General features: G+C 33.7%; 1 protein-coding gene across 19 annotated transcripts; it reads left to right on the top strand.

The window, feature by feature from the left end:
* Positions 1-588: 588 nt before the first annotated feature.
* LOC110944315 lies at positions 589-3,234 on the top strand. 19 transcript variants are annotated; one of them, XR_004876666.1, is made up of 11 exons: positions 589-1,015; positions 1,075-1,133; positions 1,281-1,366; positions 1,445-1,502; positions 1,578-1,657; positions 1,778-1,828; positions 1,949-2,019; positions 2,122-2,172; positions 2,314-2,381; positions 2,739-2,800; positions 3,030-3,234. XR_004876666.1 is itself a non-coding variant. In XM_035981779.1 (9 exons), the coding sequence occupies exons 4-9, from the start codon at positions 1,474-1,476 to the stop codon at positions 3,046-3,048; spliced, it is 300 nt and encodes a 99-aa protein (XP_035837672.1). In that variant the 5' UTR covers positions 589-1,015; positions 1,075-1,133; positions 1,281-1,366; positions 1,445-1,473; the 3' UTR covers positions 3,049-3,234. The 19 variants fall into 19 exon arrangements, 7 of the variants coding, with proteins under 7 accessions (XP_035837672.1, XP_035837669.1, XP_035837667.1 ...); XR_004876664.1 differs by having other exon boundaries at positions 1,778-1,867; XR_004876661.1 differs by having other exon boundaries at positions 1,578-1,692.
* The last annotated feature ends 13,767 nt before the right edge of the window (positions 3,235-17,001 follow it).

Below are 17,001 nucleotides of genomic sequence, written 5' to 3'. Positions count from 1 at the left end.
CAGAATACCGATCTATGTGTAGTGCCACGTGTGAAGTGCTATGGCTGATCAATCTCCTTTGTGAACTGAACATTGATGTCTCCATTCCTGTCACTCTAAATTGTGATAGTTCCGCTGCCCTATCCATTGCCGCAAACCCCGTGTTTCATGACAAGACCAAGCATTTCGAAGTTGACTTGTTTTTCTTACGGGAAAAGATAGCTTCCGGACAAATTAAGACTCGAGGCATCAAAACTGAACAACAACTGGCTGATCTCTTCACCAAAGAGCTCTTATAAACAACTCATGCTCAAATGTGTAAGTCTCTCGGTCTCATTAATCTGTTTGCCCATTTAAACTGGGGGGGGGGTGTTGAATAACAGTATAAATGTGCCTTTTCCTTTTATTTCCTCGATCTAATCCTTGTTTGTTCTTTGTTTGTTCTTGGGTTTGCTGGCCTGGACCGCTCCTCTTGTATCGCTGGCCTGCTCTTTCTTTGGGCTCAAGACTTGGGCTCCAGCTGTTCTCCTTTGGGCTCCAGCTGGCTAGGGTTACTTTCTCCTTAAAAGGAGTTTGTGCTGCTGCTGTCGATATACGAGCATCATCAGCTTTCTCTCAATCATTTGTGTCTTTTGATTCTTATCCCTCACAAGTAAAATACGTGAGATTGATTAGGACTTATTGTCTCTGTTTGTGATCTTGTTCAACATATGATTCAACCAGCCAATCTGTGATGACTGGTTGATTATTTTCGCTGTAACTGATCTTGATTTCATTTGAATAAATCTGTGCCTTCTCCTTGATTTGAGCTTTGAACGAAGGTGGAAGACGATGGCTCGGAGATCAATCTCGATCATATGCCACAATGAAATTTTAGTCTTTTTTATTGATTTCTTTCGGTCTAAACCTATTGGATTCGCTTTGAATTATGTCCAAACTAAAGGGATTCCATATATCACCCTACTAAATTCTTATCATCTGAGAGGGTGGAAGATTCAGACTTTGTTCAGTAGCACTACCTATGACAAGCACTAAGGTATTATGCTCTAAATACATCTTTTTGTTTTACACTGATGTTTTCCCTTTTTTTTCTAGATTCATATGTTTAGCGATTCCATATACATTGAAAGAGAAACAATCTACTTTTGTTTAAGGTATGATCTTCAACAAAATCTTCAATGATTCTGTAATTGGTTTATTGTTTCCTGTTTTTTTTTTTGTGATTTTAGGGGTCTGTTAGATTTCCTAAGTTGTTGACTTAATTAAATGGTTTGACAAGTTTTTATGTGGTTACATTCAAGATTCGTTATAGAAATACAGAAAACATCTATCTCAGCAGCAAAGGTGACCTTATTGGCGGGTTAGGAAAGGTCTTAAAAAGGATTTTGTATGTTTTCTATAATAATTTTATAACTTTATTTCTTTTATGTCACTTTTAATATATTTATATATGATATGAATGCAGCCTGTTCGTGATCATATCAAGAATGATGAATGTTAAGGCTTTATTTACAATGGTTAAGGTATAGAAGTTTTTACGTTGTCAGTTCTTTTCAAACTTGTATCGTATCGCTTAGTTTTATATTTCTTTTTGCAAGGTCTTACGGCCAAAAAGTTGAACGTGGCAACGATTGAACAAAATGCGTCATTAGAATCAGTGATCAGTGTCGACGACTAGGTTAATAACTTTTTGTTGAATATTATTGATTAGAGGTAACTTAGATATTATTTATACATTAAGTTTCGACACTCATCTAAATTCCCCCGTTTCAAAGTTTTTTAAATCATGTGATTTTAGGTTCTTCAAGTCATTTAACACCACTGCAATTGGAGTCTTTAGTAACTGAAGGTGGCACATCAAGATTTTGGTTGTTTAGGCCTGCTCACAGTATTCTCGACATCTTTTTCTTGATGTATTTTGTTGTTTTATATTTAATCTGGGCTGTCGTTCTGTTTTCTTATTTGGCAGGTGGAATTCCGCTCTTCATTATCATCCTCCTGTATACGCACCAGCCGCGCTCTCCATGAACTTTCTATTACGTGAGTATATAACGCTAATTATTAATTAAAAAATGTTTTTTATACGTTGATTATATATTTTCTGCAACAGCTTCTCGAATTAAAATATATCTTTTGAAATAGTTGATCTTGGACTTTTCCCGAATACAGCTGGAAGATTTGGAATCTCTCTTGGTATGTATTGTCGTTTGGCTTAGTTATTTATTATGTAACGTGTGGAATACATTATATATTTATATATCAACTGATTTTTTAAAATATAATGTACTGGAGTACCTGATCAACTCCCAACTTATATTCTATTTGAGAATGTAGAAGAGGTTTCCCGCTTTCCAGATATGCATCCGGCAACTAAATCTTCAGATATAACAGATATAACGAAGGTATACCATAAAACTTAAGTGTATTATAGCTCACAGGGTCAGATCGGGCCAGGCAAAACTGTATTTTATCTGCTTTTATTTCTTAATAAATTAGTAATGTGTTAGTTTTAGTTACAAAAAACTATAAAAAAATCAGTAATATTATAAAAATTTGAGTTAATAGACTTGGGATTTTATTTGCAATAAAAATACACTTTGGATGACCTTTGACCTCTTTAGCCTGTGTTATCTATTTGTTTATTTTTACCTACCGACCTGTAACCTATTATAGATAACATGCAACTCAATTCAATGCTTTCATAAGTAAATGGGTCGATATATTTTTAAATATAATATTTATGATTGTTTTTCTTGCAGAAATTTCTTTGCCGGCATTTGAACTTGACAAACATTTGCTTGATTATATTGGTGGCAAATAGGTATTATGCTCGACACTTTAATTTTGTTTGGCAAATTATAGCCTCAAAGAGGTAATTAACTTCAAGTATAATTGCATACAATTTATAAAGTTATAATTGAATCTTATCTCTATTATCAAATGTATCTTTCATTCTTTCCCAATTTTCCCTTATTTTTATTAGTTTGTTTTTTGCTATCACTGCTTCTATGGATGGAAGACAGTGATTCTTACACTTCATCTTTTTCCAGATTGACTATTGTGATATGAATAACTTGCTTCAACCGATCTTCCACATGTTGGCTTGCTCGTACTTATTTCAATGTAATCTTTTATAGACTCTTTTTCCTCTTTATTCAACAATATAATTGTTTAGTAGTTTAGTGTAGAAATAGAATTAATTATTTGTATACCTTAAAATCAACATGTAAAAGTAAGGTCTCTTATTTTTGGGTTTTTTGTTTTATACTTGATTACAATATTATGGGTTTGGGTACAAAGTTTTTTATATTAAAAGAAGTTTACAACACAATATGCGCTGAAGCCAAGTACTCTTGATGCAATATTTAACTCATAGGTATGGTTTGATTTTAATTTTAAATAGAAATGAATTAGTGTGTGTTGAAATTTTTTATTAATGTAATTTAAATTTTTCTACCAGGGTGTCTACCCGAGTGATAACCTAGTTGTATATATATATATATAGTAATAGTAATACATGTATGTAATGACTGATATTTAAAATAACGTAAAATATGTTATTAGCATTTAAGAAAGGGAGGGGCAAATTGGTTTCTAGAGTTTAAACACAAAATGACAATTTGGCTTTAAGATTAGTCAACTCACAAGTGGGATCCATCTTGAGATTAGAGAGAGAATGACAAAATACAAAATTGCATTTTAGGGTGTCAAAGTTTCTTTGTTTGTTGTAATTTGCCAGAGTTTTAGTATTTAACGATCGGTGTAACTTTTTTTTTTTCCAAATTGTTTTGCAATTTAATTAGGTTTCATAGAAGTACACCATTTCCAAACAACTCGACTCTATTTTTTGGACTTTATATTAGCATAATTTTCTAATTAGTTTCTTAAGAGCCCATATTAATCTTAACAAATGAAAGAGAACCATAAAATCAAGGCAAATTGAAAAATAATAATCCCGATCTTTCTGAAATTGCCCGATAATAATCCCAAGTCAGTTATTAGCCAATAATAATCCGACCTCATCCAATTTTTTTGTAAAATAGTCTGCCGTTAAAATAAGCTTAACGGAGTTAAGTGTTTTTCCGAATTACAAACCGATGTTTTAGGGCTTTTGATCAGAACGAGGATACGAGTCGGTTGATGTAAAACTTACCTCGAAATTGTGTTCGAAATGGCTTGAATTTTGTTAATTGGAAGTTAAACACCCGAATTGAAGCACCGTTTTCGTGAGTTGAAGGCAGTATTTCGAGGTAAGTTTTACATCAATCGACTCGTATCCTTGTTCTGATCAAAAGCCCTAAGACATCGGTTTGTAATTCGGAAAAACACTTAACTCCGTTAAGTTATTTTAACGGCGGACTATTTTACAAAAAAATTGGACGAGGACGGATTATTATTGGCTAATAACTGACTTGGGATTATTATCGGCCAATTTCAGAAAGATGAGATTATTATTTTCCAATTTGCCTAAAATTAATGAATAAATAAAGACCAAATAACAGATAATATGACACCCTTGAACATAAAATCAGTTGTAGGGTTTAGAATCAAGAACGGTTTGAAGACTTTCGCGAAAGGGCACTTCACAATCAAGCTAGCAATAAAGGCATGTGATATGCAAGTATTACGGAAAAACATTTGTTGTGGCAGCGTACACATGTTCATAATGTCACTTCATGAACGCCTTAAACACTATGAATAACCATGCATATTATTTTATCATGAATGAACTCGAAATCTTGTCGGTTAGTAAAACCTAAAACGGTCATCACACACATTACTCAGACATCACTGCTAGATTAAAGTATATATGACAAGGTAAAGTTTTCTAATTAATATTCAAACGTGTGTCTGTGCCCAAAATTAAATTACTAACGACAAAACTTTTTATGACATGGAAACTAAAATACTAGCGTTTTCTTTTCATATTATGTTACAATGGTTGAACTTAAAACCTTGTCGTTTACCAAAATAAAAAACGGTCATTGCACACAATACTGCAGAAGACGACAAGATAGATGTGTTCTAATTAAAATCATCAAATGATTGCCATGCAAACGTGGTTAGTAATATGATTACAATTTATATGGTAAGGTCTAGGAACAATACTTTCCGTAACATTATTGCTCGAACTTAGGGTTGTGTCCTAAAATAAGATGATAATGAAAATATTGTTTATCTTCATATTCATTAATAAATATCTTATTATGTTAAGGCATCTATCATCGTAGATTCGTAGTGAATCTGTTATCTTTTTGGTTCGGTCACGACTTTCTAAAATTTGTTCTCATTTCACATTTTAGTCGATTTGAAGTACCCCTAATGTACATAAATTACAATACAATACCTAAAATAACATTACATCAAAATCATTGGAGTAAACTGCAATTTTACCCCGGTGGTTTGGAGGCGCTTACACTCTTACCCCTTATTTTCAAAATTTTGTTGTTTTACCCCTCGCGTCTTGCCAATTTAATCAATCTTGGCCCTTATGTCATCTTGCGGGTAATGAGGACGTTAGTTTATTGTGAAATGGCCTATTTACCTTACTGCTATTTTTAAAAACCCTAATTTTATCCCCACCTCATCAAAACCTACAGATCCACTTCTCCCCCACACCTACCCAAATTCTAAGGTTTCATTTCCACTCCCAAACTCATTCACTACAATCAAACTCAATTCAACCCAATTTCACATAACAAACCCCTTATTCTCCCTCCATTCAACAATGTAGAGCTCACTAGACGCTATAACATTGCTCACTAGACGCTATATTAGACTGGCTCTAGAAAGAAATGGGTTACAGACCATTAGGACCATACATGGTACAATGCCACCACCTGAACCAATCCGAAGAGTCTGCAGAGGAAATATGATCCCAGCTTGTAACTTTTTACTACAGAAAGAAATGGGTCGCCTCTGGTCGACGGAAACCGACCGGTTCAGCACAGGAGAAGCCGAATTTCTTGAAATTAGAGGAGAAGGTGATCTCCTACAAGGTGTTACCGTGCGTAACGATGATGAATTCGAATTTGAATTTGAAGGTGAAGGAGATAGGTATCTTGTAGAAACATGTCTTGATTTGGGTTTGATTGAAGTTTTAATGGTGATAAAGTCATGAATTGTTTGGTTTTCTCAGAAACCATCATCGATGAACAACCATTTAACTTAAACCCAAAATGGGTAGGAGAAATTTCCCTAATTTCTTCATAAATGTGTGTAAAAGATTCTTATCACTGTTGAAGTTGAATATTTTAGAGGGAGAAAGAGAGTATCATATTTGTAATGGTGTAGGAGACATTGTGTAGTAGCTTCAGAAGGTTGTATAATGGTGGAACGTAGACGGTGGTGTGAGTGTAAAGGTGGTTTCAGGTGGAGAGGGATGATGTCGGGTTGAAGCGTTTGAAAGTAATGTTCGTAGTTTGGTGGTGGTAGGCGGAGATGAATGTGCAAGGTGGTGGCTACGGGTGATGGATGGTGGAGGATATGTAGGGGAATTCCCGTGATCTGAAACGTTGCCCGAATTCATTAAGTAAAGAAGAAGAGATGATGAGGGTGTAAAAATGATAGACTAAAAAGACAAAAATGACCATTTTACCCTTTGAGCGTTAGTAGATACGGTTGACTTTAACAAAGTTTAGGTCTAAGGTACAAGATTGATGCAATTGGGGCTAGACAATGGGTAAGGCAACAAAATTTTGAAAATAGAGATAAGAGTGTTAATACCCAAAACCATAGGGGATAAAACTGGAGTTTACTCAAATCTTGGATTGAGATTGTAAAAGATTGCAACTCGTGTAACTTTGTGACCAATTTAGTTCTTATCTTGATTTGCCAGATACTCAAAAAACATGGACCATAATGTTATCTTGGCTAATTAAACAAACCGTAACTCCTATGAGGATTTCATGAAAGATATAATGATGGTTAGTTATATTTGAATAAAAATAATATAATTTATTGGTTTTCTACGATATCATGCAATCTTTATGTTTAGATTTCCACGTGAAGATGATCTACTTTTTACTTGATTTTAATTTTTTTTTGAACGGTTTAATTGATTAAACATCTTTTTCACTCTCATTTTCATGTATGAATTACATCATTATCTTAAAAGAAAAGTGTAACACAATTGTTAGAAGAACTTATTCATTATCTCATGCATATAAACTCCATTTTATTATTAATATTTAATATACAACATAAATCATTTTTTGTCAAATGTCACACGTGCTATATCCTTCCTAGTGACATGTTGATGACTATCACATATATTTGATTATACCTAAACATATGATATATGAGTTTGGATTTACGTAATCTTATAACGAATTTAAGGCTAATCGATAATATTTATAAGATGCTCTTGCTTAGTATCGGGCATACACCTTTTGTTCTTGCTTAAAAAACTATCTTTGTCTTGAGCGAGTCATTCAACGACTAGGCCATGGATGGTTTTAACAATCGTGACCTTCATGAAATGAGCAATGGCTATCCCCCTACCATTCTACCTTCAAACAACAATCAAATGTTGGATGATTGGGGGCTTGGTGCAATAGTCAATCCCTTTCTCCCCACCATTGATGCCTCCACCATGGCATCCAACACCACCACCACCATCACTTCGGCCATACCTCCAAACAACAATCAAATGTTGAATGATTGGGGTCAAGATGTAATGGTAAACAACTATCCTTTCACCATTGAGGGCTCAATTCCATCATTTACCGACGACCCAAATGACATCACCACATCTACTCCCACCACCACCCTAGCAAACAACAACCAAATGTTGGGTGGTTGGGGCCTAGATGCCATAGCCAATGATTTTTACCCGACCCCTAATGACTCTTTGTCTTCATCTGCCGTCGCCACCACCCTACCCACACCCATTCCTCCTACCATCACCAACCCTCCGGTTATGCATGATCAAACACTAGACCCTTGGACCCTACAAGGGATAGCCAATCAGTTTTACTCCAGCATTGTTCCATCCTCATCTTCAACTGTTGTTGGGAACACCAAATCCACCCCCACTCCAACTACACCCGCGGTTAACTTTCCAAATCGCGATGGTGCTTACCATTGGAAGCAAAATACAATGGCCAATAATTTCTCCTCTAACATTGATGGATCCTCATCCTCAGTTATTAACACAAACAACATCAACCATTCGATGCAAACCCCGAATAACCCTCCAAAAGCCTCTCATTCTAGCAAGAATTGGCCCATACTAACCTTACCTGGTTATGGAAAATTATCTGATCAGACACCAACCCACAAACAACATCGACAAACACAAAAACAACAAACTAGAGTTCAGAGAAGGCAGGAGTCTCTCAATATCTCCAAACATACGGAGATCATTTCTCAAAGGCAACAACATGCTCTTGACATCTCCACATGTACTAAAATCAATGCTCAAAATGTATCAGACTCCAATGAACGGTAAAAGGATCCTATTAATTAATGTTCTTCGCTTTTAATCTACTCTTTAATTAATTTTAGAAAACATTATGTATGTTAAAATTATTATAGTATACTTTCATGAATTTTTTTATATAATATTTCACGACATCTAACTTAGGTTTTTTGTGTTACAGGAATAAGGAAAAACGGACTTATAAAATGCCGTTGGAGTCAGCAAAGAATGACGAGTGGTCTTGGATAAAATACGGTGAAAAGTCGACCGCTGGCTCTCCATATCCAAGGTTTGTCTTCAAAATTATTTTCTTATCTTACATTTCATAGATATATAGAAGTATTCATTTGCATAAAAGTTATAATTTTTCAACTAGTTGAATTGACAACTTTGTTTTCAGTGAAAGTGGGAGTTAAAGGTTAAATTTGAAAAGATTTAGATGTCAAATGTTATTAAAGTCAAGAGTCAACTACTCGTTGTTTTGTGATAACTAACGTACATTTATAATAGAAGCGTTTTTTGTCGGTCTTTGTTTTTTTTAACATTAATGTTATATTATAATACATTGTAACAAGATTACATATTTGATTTTTTTAACATTAATGTTATATTATAATACATTGTAACAAGATTACATATTTGATATTTTGTTGGTAACGTACATCTCTCACCAACCACTTTCAAAAGGAGTACAAGGTTAGGATATCATCAACTTGTGTACATGTTTTAATATACAAGTTAAGAGATCACAACCGATATAAAAAAATGTTACCATCTTATAATCTCACATATGTATATATAGTATTAGTAAATATTTATGAATCATTACAAATAATTTTGCTCATAGTAAATATTTAACAACATTGTATTAATTGGTAAATATGTAATGATTTATCTAAAAATGTATTTATTAGTGAATATATATGTATCCAACACAAAGTAATATTAATAACACATAGACATAAACAAGAAAATTGTGTTAAACACATGAATCAGGACACGACACATATTCACACGTCGACATAAACACGACCCATTGACTTGAAGAAAGAAATTGGATTTTTTTACGTATTTATACTTTGAAATTATATATTTTTGTTATTAATTAATTTTTAAACATCTACGTTTTAACTATACTAAAATAACTTAAATTTAGACATTAAAAATATACCAAAATAATTTAAATTTTTGTTGTATATCATAGATGGTAGATACCATCAACTTGTATGTTTTAATATACAAGTAAAAATATTACAACCAATACGAAAAAATGTTATTAATCTTATAATCTTGAATATAAACCATTTTTATATACACATATAGCACTAACTTTTCTTAAGGAAAAATGTTGAAAAAATACAAACCATTTTTTATAATGGTTCAAACTTTATTTTCTACACATAAAGAAGTTTGAGCAAAATATAAACCATGCATAGTGGCATGATAAAATAACAATTAAATAGTTAATAAAGCTAGAGCAAAGTATAAAATAGACATAGATTAGTTATTATCGAATGTCTCTTTCCCTCTATAAACCACCACCATTCTCTCATACTCATTTGTTGTAAATCAAGAACTAAAATAGGAGTGTTTTCAGACCTGGACTGGACTGACGGATTGGACTAGGAACCGGAGGTTTAGCCGGTCTGGGTCATGGTATCGGGCCGAAAATGCATTGAACCGGAAGTTGAACCGGCGACCCGGCGGTTGGACCGGGAAACCGGCCGGTTTTTGGAAGGATTGGACTGGTTTTTTATATATAATTTTTTATATTTAACCCTATTATTTTTTATAATATTTACGATACCTTTCGTTTCTTATATCCGGTCCGACCGGTCGTACCATTGAATCGGTAAGAAGACCAGTTCGACGTCCGGTCTGGTTCAAAACATTGCAAAATAGTTTACATTATTTCTAGATATGATTAATTGTAGATCATTATCATGTGTGTTTAATAATAATAATAATAATAATAATAATAATAATAATAATAATAATAATAATAATAATAATAATAATAATAATAAAATCATGATGAATTGAATTTTCTTTTTGTTGAAATTCAAAATAAAAACATAACCTTAAGAATATTAATAATATTATAAAATTTGTAAAAAAATATAAATAATATTTGAATCTAAAGAATACGTAAAAAAGTATCTATAATTATGGCTTATCATTTATCAATTAGGAAATATATAAATAATATGTAAACATAAAAAATAAGTAAGATAAAAAAAATAAAATGTATTGATAATTATGGCTTATCACTTATTAGTTAGGAAATATATAAATAATATTTAAATGTAAAAGAAAATAACTAAATTAGAGATAAAAAGGGTGGAAAAACAATTCTGAAGATGCGTAGTAATACGACATGTGTCCCTCATAGGTTTACTTTATTATATGTTTGTATATATATATATATATATTGGTTTAATTAACTTGTGTGATAAACATACAGGGAGTACTATAAATGCAGTTTTTCAGAATGTGTGGCAAAAAAACGCATGCAGCAGAATAAATCCAACCCGAATATTGTAACGATAACGTACATTGGTTGCCATAACCACCCAATGCCGAAGCTCATGAACTATGTTGTTACCGGCACCAACTCCTCTCAGGCAACCGCTGAGGATACCATATTTGAAGGATTGGAAAGTTTTCTTGATTTGGAAAACACCGCTTGAATGGTGATGGGAGCTCCGTTGTTGTCGTCTAATAAGGTTGCATTGCAACCATTAATGTCTTTAAGTTAGCTACCTGTTTTAGTTTATGTTGGATCAAATCTGTGGTTTTGTTTGATGCAAACTTTTATGTTTATGTTGATTAATGAGCTTATTTGAATATGTGTTAAGTGTTACTATTTTAGTTTTGAGTTTCTATCGGCCAACGTTTTAGAAATGCTTTATCCATTTGCGCTTGCATCATAGTGTCTCATGCTTTCGATTCCTTTGGCATTACCTCCTAAACCCTTGCCATCGACCCCAATTTTAGTTGTCAAGTGTTGGGCTTGATGTCATCACGTTATCTATTATATAGATATTTATATATATCGCGATTTACCAAAAACAAAACAATACATTAGTTTATGAAAAAATCGATAGTATAATTGCTATAATTTAAACATTTGCATTACATGTGTTCAAAATGGATCCTAACATCTGCCCAGGAACGACGACACACTAACACAAAACCAAAAACCAAAAACCAAACATAACAGATTTGTATTGTTAACATACACACGTAGTTCATATAATTCGGTAAATGTGAATGTTTTGTCAAGTTTCTAGAGATATAAATCTATAATAGGAAATACATAAGACCATAAGTAATTATGTATTATTGTTTTTCATTAGGAAAATGTATCTTCACTTAACCAACCATCGGTAAACGGACTTCGGTGTAGACGTCGACTCCAATTCCCCGGGCCGCATTTTCAAATGCAGCCTCTCAAAGACCATTAGGTTCGTGTCCTTATTAATCTTCAGTCTACAAAAAAAGATTAACCTGTTCGTTATAAAAACAAATACAAATATAAGACAAATTTATTTAAAAAAAAAAACCTTAAATAACTTAGGTTGCACAAAGTTTCACATTTACTAAATCAAACATAATCACAAGTTTAAAGTTCAACTAGATTTGTTGACGTTGTGCGTTGCGGCAAAACAGAGCAAATGATAAGGTAAAACAAACGTTATTTGAAAAAGTAGCATGTTGTTTGGAAAGTCCAACCGTCAGAATCGGTTTAGTTTATTATCGTACCGTTTTATGATACCAAATAAGTACTCTATTTTAAGTACATGTTTGTTTTTAACAAAATTTATACGGGAATGTTAAGGGAAAAAATTAATGAACGTAAGTTATTAAAAGAATATCAAATTAACTAAAAAAGGAAATATGATTTAAAAAAGAAAAAATTATTAAAAATAGAAAATAAATGAAGGAAAAAATGAAAATATGTAAAAAAAAGTTAATAGTAAATATAATAATTAAGTATTACAATATTAAAATAATAAATAATTAAAAAATTATATATTATTATAAATTTAAAATTACTATCCATGGTTGTCCGTCAACAAAATATATATAATAGTACTGCGAGAGAGAAACAAAGAGACTTACATTAGGCTATAACAAATTATTTTATGTTAAGAACACGTGCATCATGATTAGTATATTAAGGTGTTTGTTTTTTAAGAGATAAAATGTCTGTTGTCTGCGGATCGTATTTGCAGACATCTGTAAAATAAGAGCTGAACCAAACCTCTGCAGTCTGCAATAAGAAGAATGTTTGTTTTTTTTAATGTATATAGACTTTTAAAATAAACTGGTGGTGGTGGTAGACGGTGGTGGTGGGTGGTGGACAGTGGTGGTGGATTGTGGAAGGTGGTGGTGATGGACGGTGATGGGTCATGGACGGCTGTGGTGGGTGGTGGTGGACGGTGGTTGTGGGTGGTGGTGGGTGGTGGAAGGTGGTGGTGGTGGACGGTGATGGGTGGTGGACGGTGGTGGTGATGGGTGGTGGTGGTGGTGGGTGGTGGTGGTGGTGGTGGGCGGTGGTGGTGGGTGGTGGTGGTGGTGGACGGTGGTGTTTAACCCTCTGTAGACCTTAGAAGATATTATAAGTGGTTAGGCCAAGTCTGCACCAAGAAGAGCTCGAGCAGACGTTTTTTAATGAAACGTATTCGAAAAAACAAACAGTCTGCAGATAATAATGTATGCGCATGGTCTGCGCGGCCAAATAGAAGAGCCTGCGGAAATCTTTTTTAGAAAAACCAACACCACCTATTAGTGAGTTGTTATGTGTTATTGTGCAACATCACATTAAGTCCTAACAAGTTATACCGGTGTGAATGACATGTGCATGTTGATTAGTCCATTAACGAACATAATGGTCCTTGTTATGTGTTAGTAAGTTGATTTATCTTACACTAAGTTATATTAGGCCACCTGGTATACTCTAACATTGATAGGTGTTAATCCTAGTTGGCATCCGTTAACACCTGCTAAACCGCTCCTGAAGAGTGTTAAGAGGCATTAAAAACTTCACATGTTAAGAAGTTAACTAGGAGAGAGAGGGAGGGAATCAAGCATTCCAAAACTTGCATACACACAACATGCTATATATATGTATTTTAATTAATTTTAAGCGGTGTTAATGGGGTTAAACCATTTCCTTGGTGTGCGGTGAAGTGAAAGTGGGTCAAGTAAGTGATGTGGTGCCTACGTGTAGTTAAGGGACGTGAAAGTATACCCTATAGCCTTAGGTCTTAACAAGTGTCACACCCCAACCGATGGCGGAAACATCGGAGTGAGACGAAGAAAGATTGCTCATCACTCATAACGCTAATTGTGACAATAGAATTAAAGATAAACTGATTTCATTCATGAATAAATGTTACAATACATTAAAAATACAAGAAAATAATACAACAACAAATATGAAATTTATACAACGTATTTGACCTAAGACGTCTACGTGAGTATCTAGGCATCTTTGCTAGTCCGTTTTCATAGCATCATCAATCCTCAACCTGTAACATGTTTAAAATACAATTCAATGCAAAAGCAAAGGCGAGTATACAAGTTTAAGCATAAGTATAAGTATAAGTATAAAAGTTTAAAACGAATCCACATGGCAACTTAGTTTATACGAGATCAACCTATCGTGGCATGCAATATTTCTAGCCAACCTCTGTTTACGCAAGAAAGTTTAATTAATTCAACATGACCCAAGTTTAAGGGGGGCGGTGCGTTACTCCTATAGCGCTATACATGTCAAATGGAGGCTCGTGAAAGCTAATGACTAAAACATATCACATAAGTATGGTCCACGTAAGCATCAAGTATCATAACATAGTATTCATGCATAAGGATTGTTTTCGTGCATTGCATAAAGAATAAGTTTAAATGTAGTTTAATTAGTTAAACATGTTACACCCCAAAAAGTGGTAAACATAAAAAGGGGGTTGCGAGTATACTCACCAAGTTTGCATATGCTTTCCGATTATCCAATTGTTGACGAGTAGAGATTTAGAGTCCGAATGTATAAGGGTTAAAGTTCAAGTATGCTTAGAGTCGAGACTCGGAATAAAACAACATGAAAATAACATATGAGAATAACATGTGAAAATAATCATCTAATACATATGATACTTGTTCTTGACACTATGTACTCCAAGGAGTTTATATGGTTTCATGGAACATGGTTCCATTAGAATCGTAACAAGTTATCATAGGATGATATAATCTAGTACTTGGACATATGAACACTAATTCATCATCTAAGATTCGATTATTTGGATTATGTGTTTATATATTACATATATTTTATACATATTATTAAGTCCAATATTTCAAGCATGAGGTAGAAGATTAAGATCTTCATTTAGGTACCTCTAAATATCATGGAAATCATGTAGGAGGTAGGAAGAACAAGCTTCCATTTAGGTACCTCTAAGTGTTCACCACTACACTTGATGTAAAAACAACCAAGGAGGGTCATGAACATACAATAAAGAATGAATAAATACAACTAATCTAAGGAAAACATCAAGTAATGTGTGGACTTACAAGTAGGATAGCCCAAGCTAGTCCTATAATCACACAAACATCAAGCATTAGGCTTGTTCATTACTTGTGGGTTAAAACCCAAACAAAACGGAAAGTATGTGAGGTTTACACCTCTGATTTCACATGTCTCAACCTTGTTTTTAAGCCTAACCAACCATAAGATAGGTTGTAAGCATTAGGACATAGGTTTGAGTGAGTTAAACTCAAGTTTAAGTAAGTATTGATAAAGATTAATGAAACAAATTTGAACAGTGGACTTTGAAGCCTATTTTCCGGAGTTCCAGAGGCTTATTCATTGAGAAACACCCATGGAATCGAAGATAAGGTCAAGCCAAGCGTCCTGGAAAAAGAATGGACTAAATCGGACAAGTATTGAGTGAGTTATGCTCACTTTTGTGAAGAGGTATGCTTCTGCCCGAACTTCTGCAATCAGCTGCGAATTTGGGTGATTTGGGGGTGATTAGAGAGAGTTGTGAGTGATTAGAAAAGTGAAAATGGCTTGGAGTATGCTTGGTATTTATAGGAAAGGATTAGGGTTGGGTTGGTTGCAATTAATATAAATGGTTAGGGGTTAAATTAATTAAAAAAATCAAGTTGCTGCTCCCATTGGAATCTGCGGCCGGACAAGGCTGTTACAGCCAATTGCATCCTTTTTTTTGTGATATGTTAGTTTATATTATTGTACAAATTGTATCATGACAACATATAACTATTATTGTAATTTTAGGTATTAAATAATGAAAAAATAGAACAAGAATTAAAGCCATGAAGGCTGGTCCGATTGGTTGGCTGTAATAGCCTTTAACTTATCATCATTCTTTTTTTTTTTTCTAATGGTAAAGAATGCATCAACTTACGTTGATGTTTATGTTTGTTATTATTATTATTATTATTATTATTATTATTATTTAACCATGTATTTACTAGTTAACAAGCACGTATAAGTTATGAGTACCAGTATGTCGGGTATCGGTTGCGTGTATGCATTCGAGATTGGTAACGTATAACCCAAGTATTGTGACACGTATAAGCATGTAAAAAAATAGAATTTCATTACGATCGAAGTCTTGGATTTACAATGGTTTGAAACGAAATACGAAATACAAAAGGAACAAACTTCTAAAAAAAACATAAATACAAGACATGTTTCTAGTTAAAGAAAGTTACGAAAAAGCGGGGCGTTACAACAAGTCACTCTGGTATTAACATACGTGTGTGATGATTAGCACATTAATGGGTTTTAATAGGCCTTATGTGCATTTTTTAAATACACAAGATTACAATACTTTATTAGATGAAAATGATTTGTGTATATATTGTTGTTATTATATTTATTGTGTTTCCTTATTTTCTGTTTATACTCTTCGTATTCAGATGCTGATGCTGATTGGGCACGTTGTTTAGATACACGACAATCTACGTATGGTTACTCCATTTTTCTTGGCGGAAATCTTGTGTCTTGGAGTGCTAAAAAGCAACCGACAGTCTCCCGGTCCAGTTGTGAATCCGAATATCGGGCTATGGCAAACACTGTTGCTGAAATTGTGTGGATCACTCAACTTCTACGTGAATTACATGCCTTGCCTTTCGACCGGCCTACTCACTTTGTGACAACAAGAGTGCTCTTTTCATGACCCAGAATCCAATTTCACACAAACGAGCAAAGCACATTGACTTGGACTATCTTTCTGGGAAACTTTATACAAAATTTGTTCCAACAAATCTTCAGGTGGCTGATATTTTCACCAAAAGTCTTTCGCGCGCTCAGTTCGAAGCCCTCCGTGCAATGCTTAGACTTGGACCGCCACCGTTTCGATTGAAGGTGGGTATTAGATGAAAATGATTTGTGTATATACTGTTGTTATTATATTTATTGTGTTTCCTTATTTTTTGTTTATACTCTCCGTATTCATAGGAGATAATATTGTAATCTTTTCATATATATAGAGAATACACCTCACTCAATTGGTGAGGTTTGATTTCCAATACTGTTACATACTTCCTAAGGAGTCATTTTAGTTGTT

This window comes from Helianthus annuus, chromosome 13 (genome assembly GCF_002127325.2).
Source record: "Helianthus annuus cultivar XRQ/B chromosome 13, HanXRQr2.0-SUNRISE, whole genome shotgun sequence".
In the NCBI taxonomy this organism is placed as follows: domain Eukaryota; kingdom Viridiplantae; phylum Streptophyta; class Magnoliopsida; order Asterales; family Asteraceae; genus Helianthus; species Helianthus annuus.
Note: the sequence above shows the minus strand (reverse complement) of the source record. Positions and strands in the feature narration are given on the sequence as shown.

Coding starts and splice junctions, on each gene's coding strand:
- LOC110944315 (XM_035981778.1), top strand. CDS start 1,474: ATGTTAAGGCTTTATTTACAATGGTTAAG. Junction 2,020..2,121: donor CTCCATGAACTTTCTATTAC/GTGAGTATATAA, acceptor CTTTTGAAATAG/TTGATCTTGGACTTTTCCCG. Junction 2,382..2,738: donor ATATAACAGATATAACGAAG/GTATACCATAAA, acceptor TTTTTCTTGCAG/AAATTTCTTTGCCGGCATTT.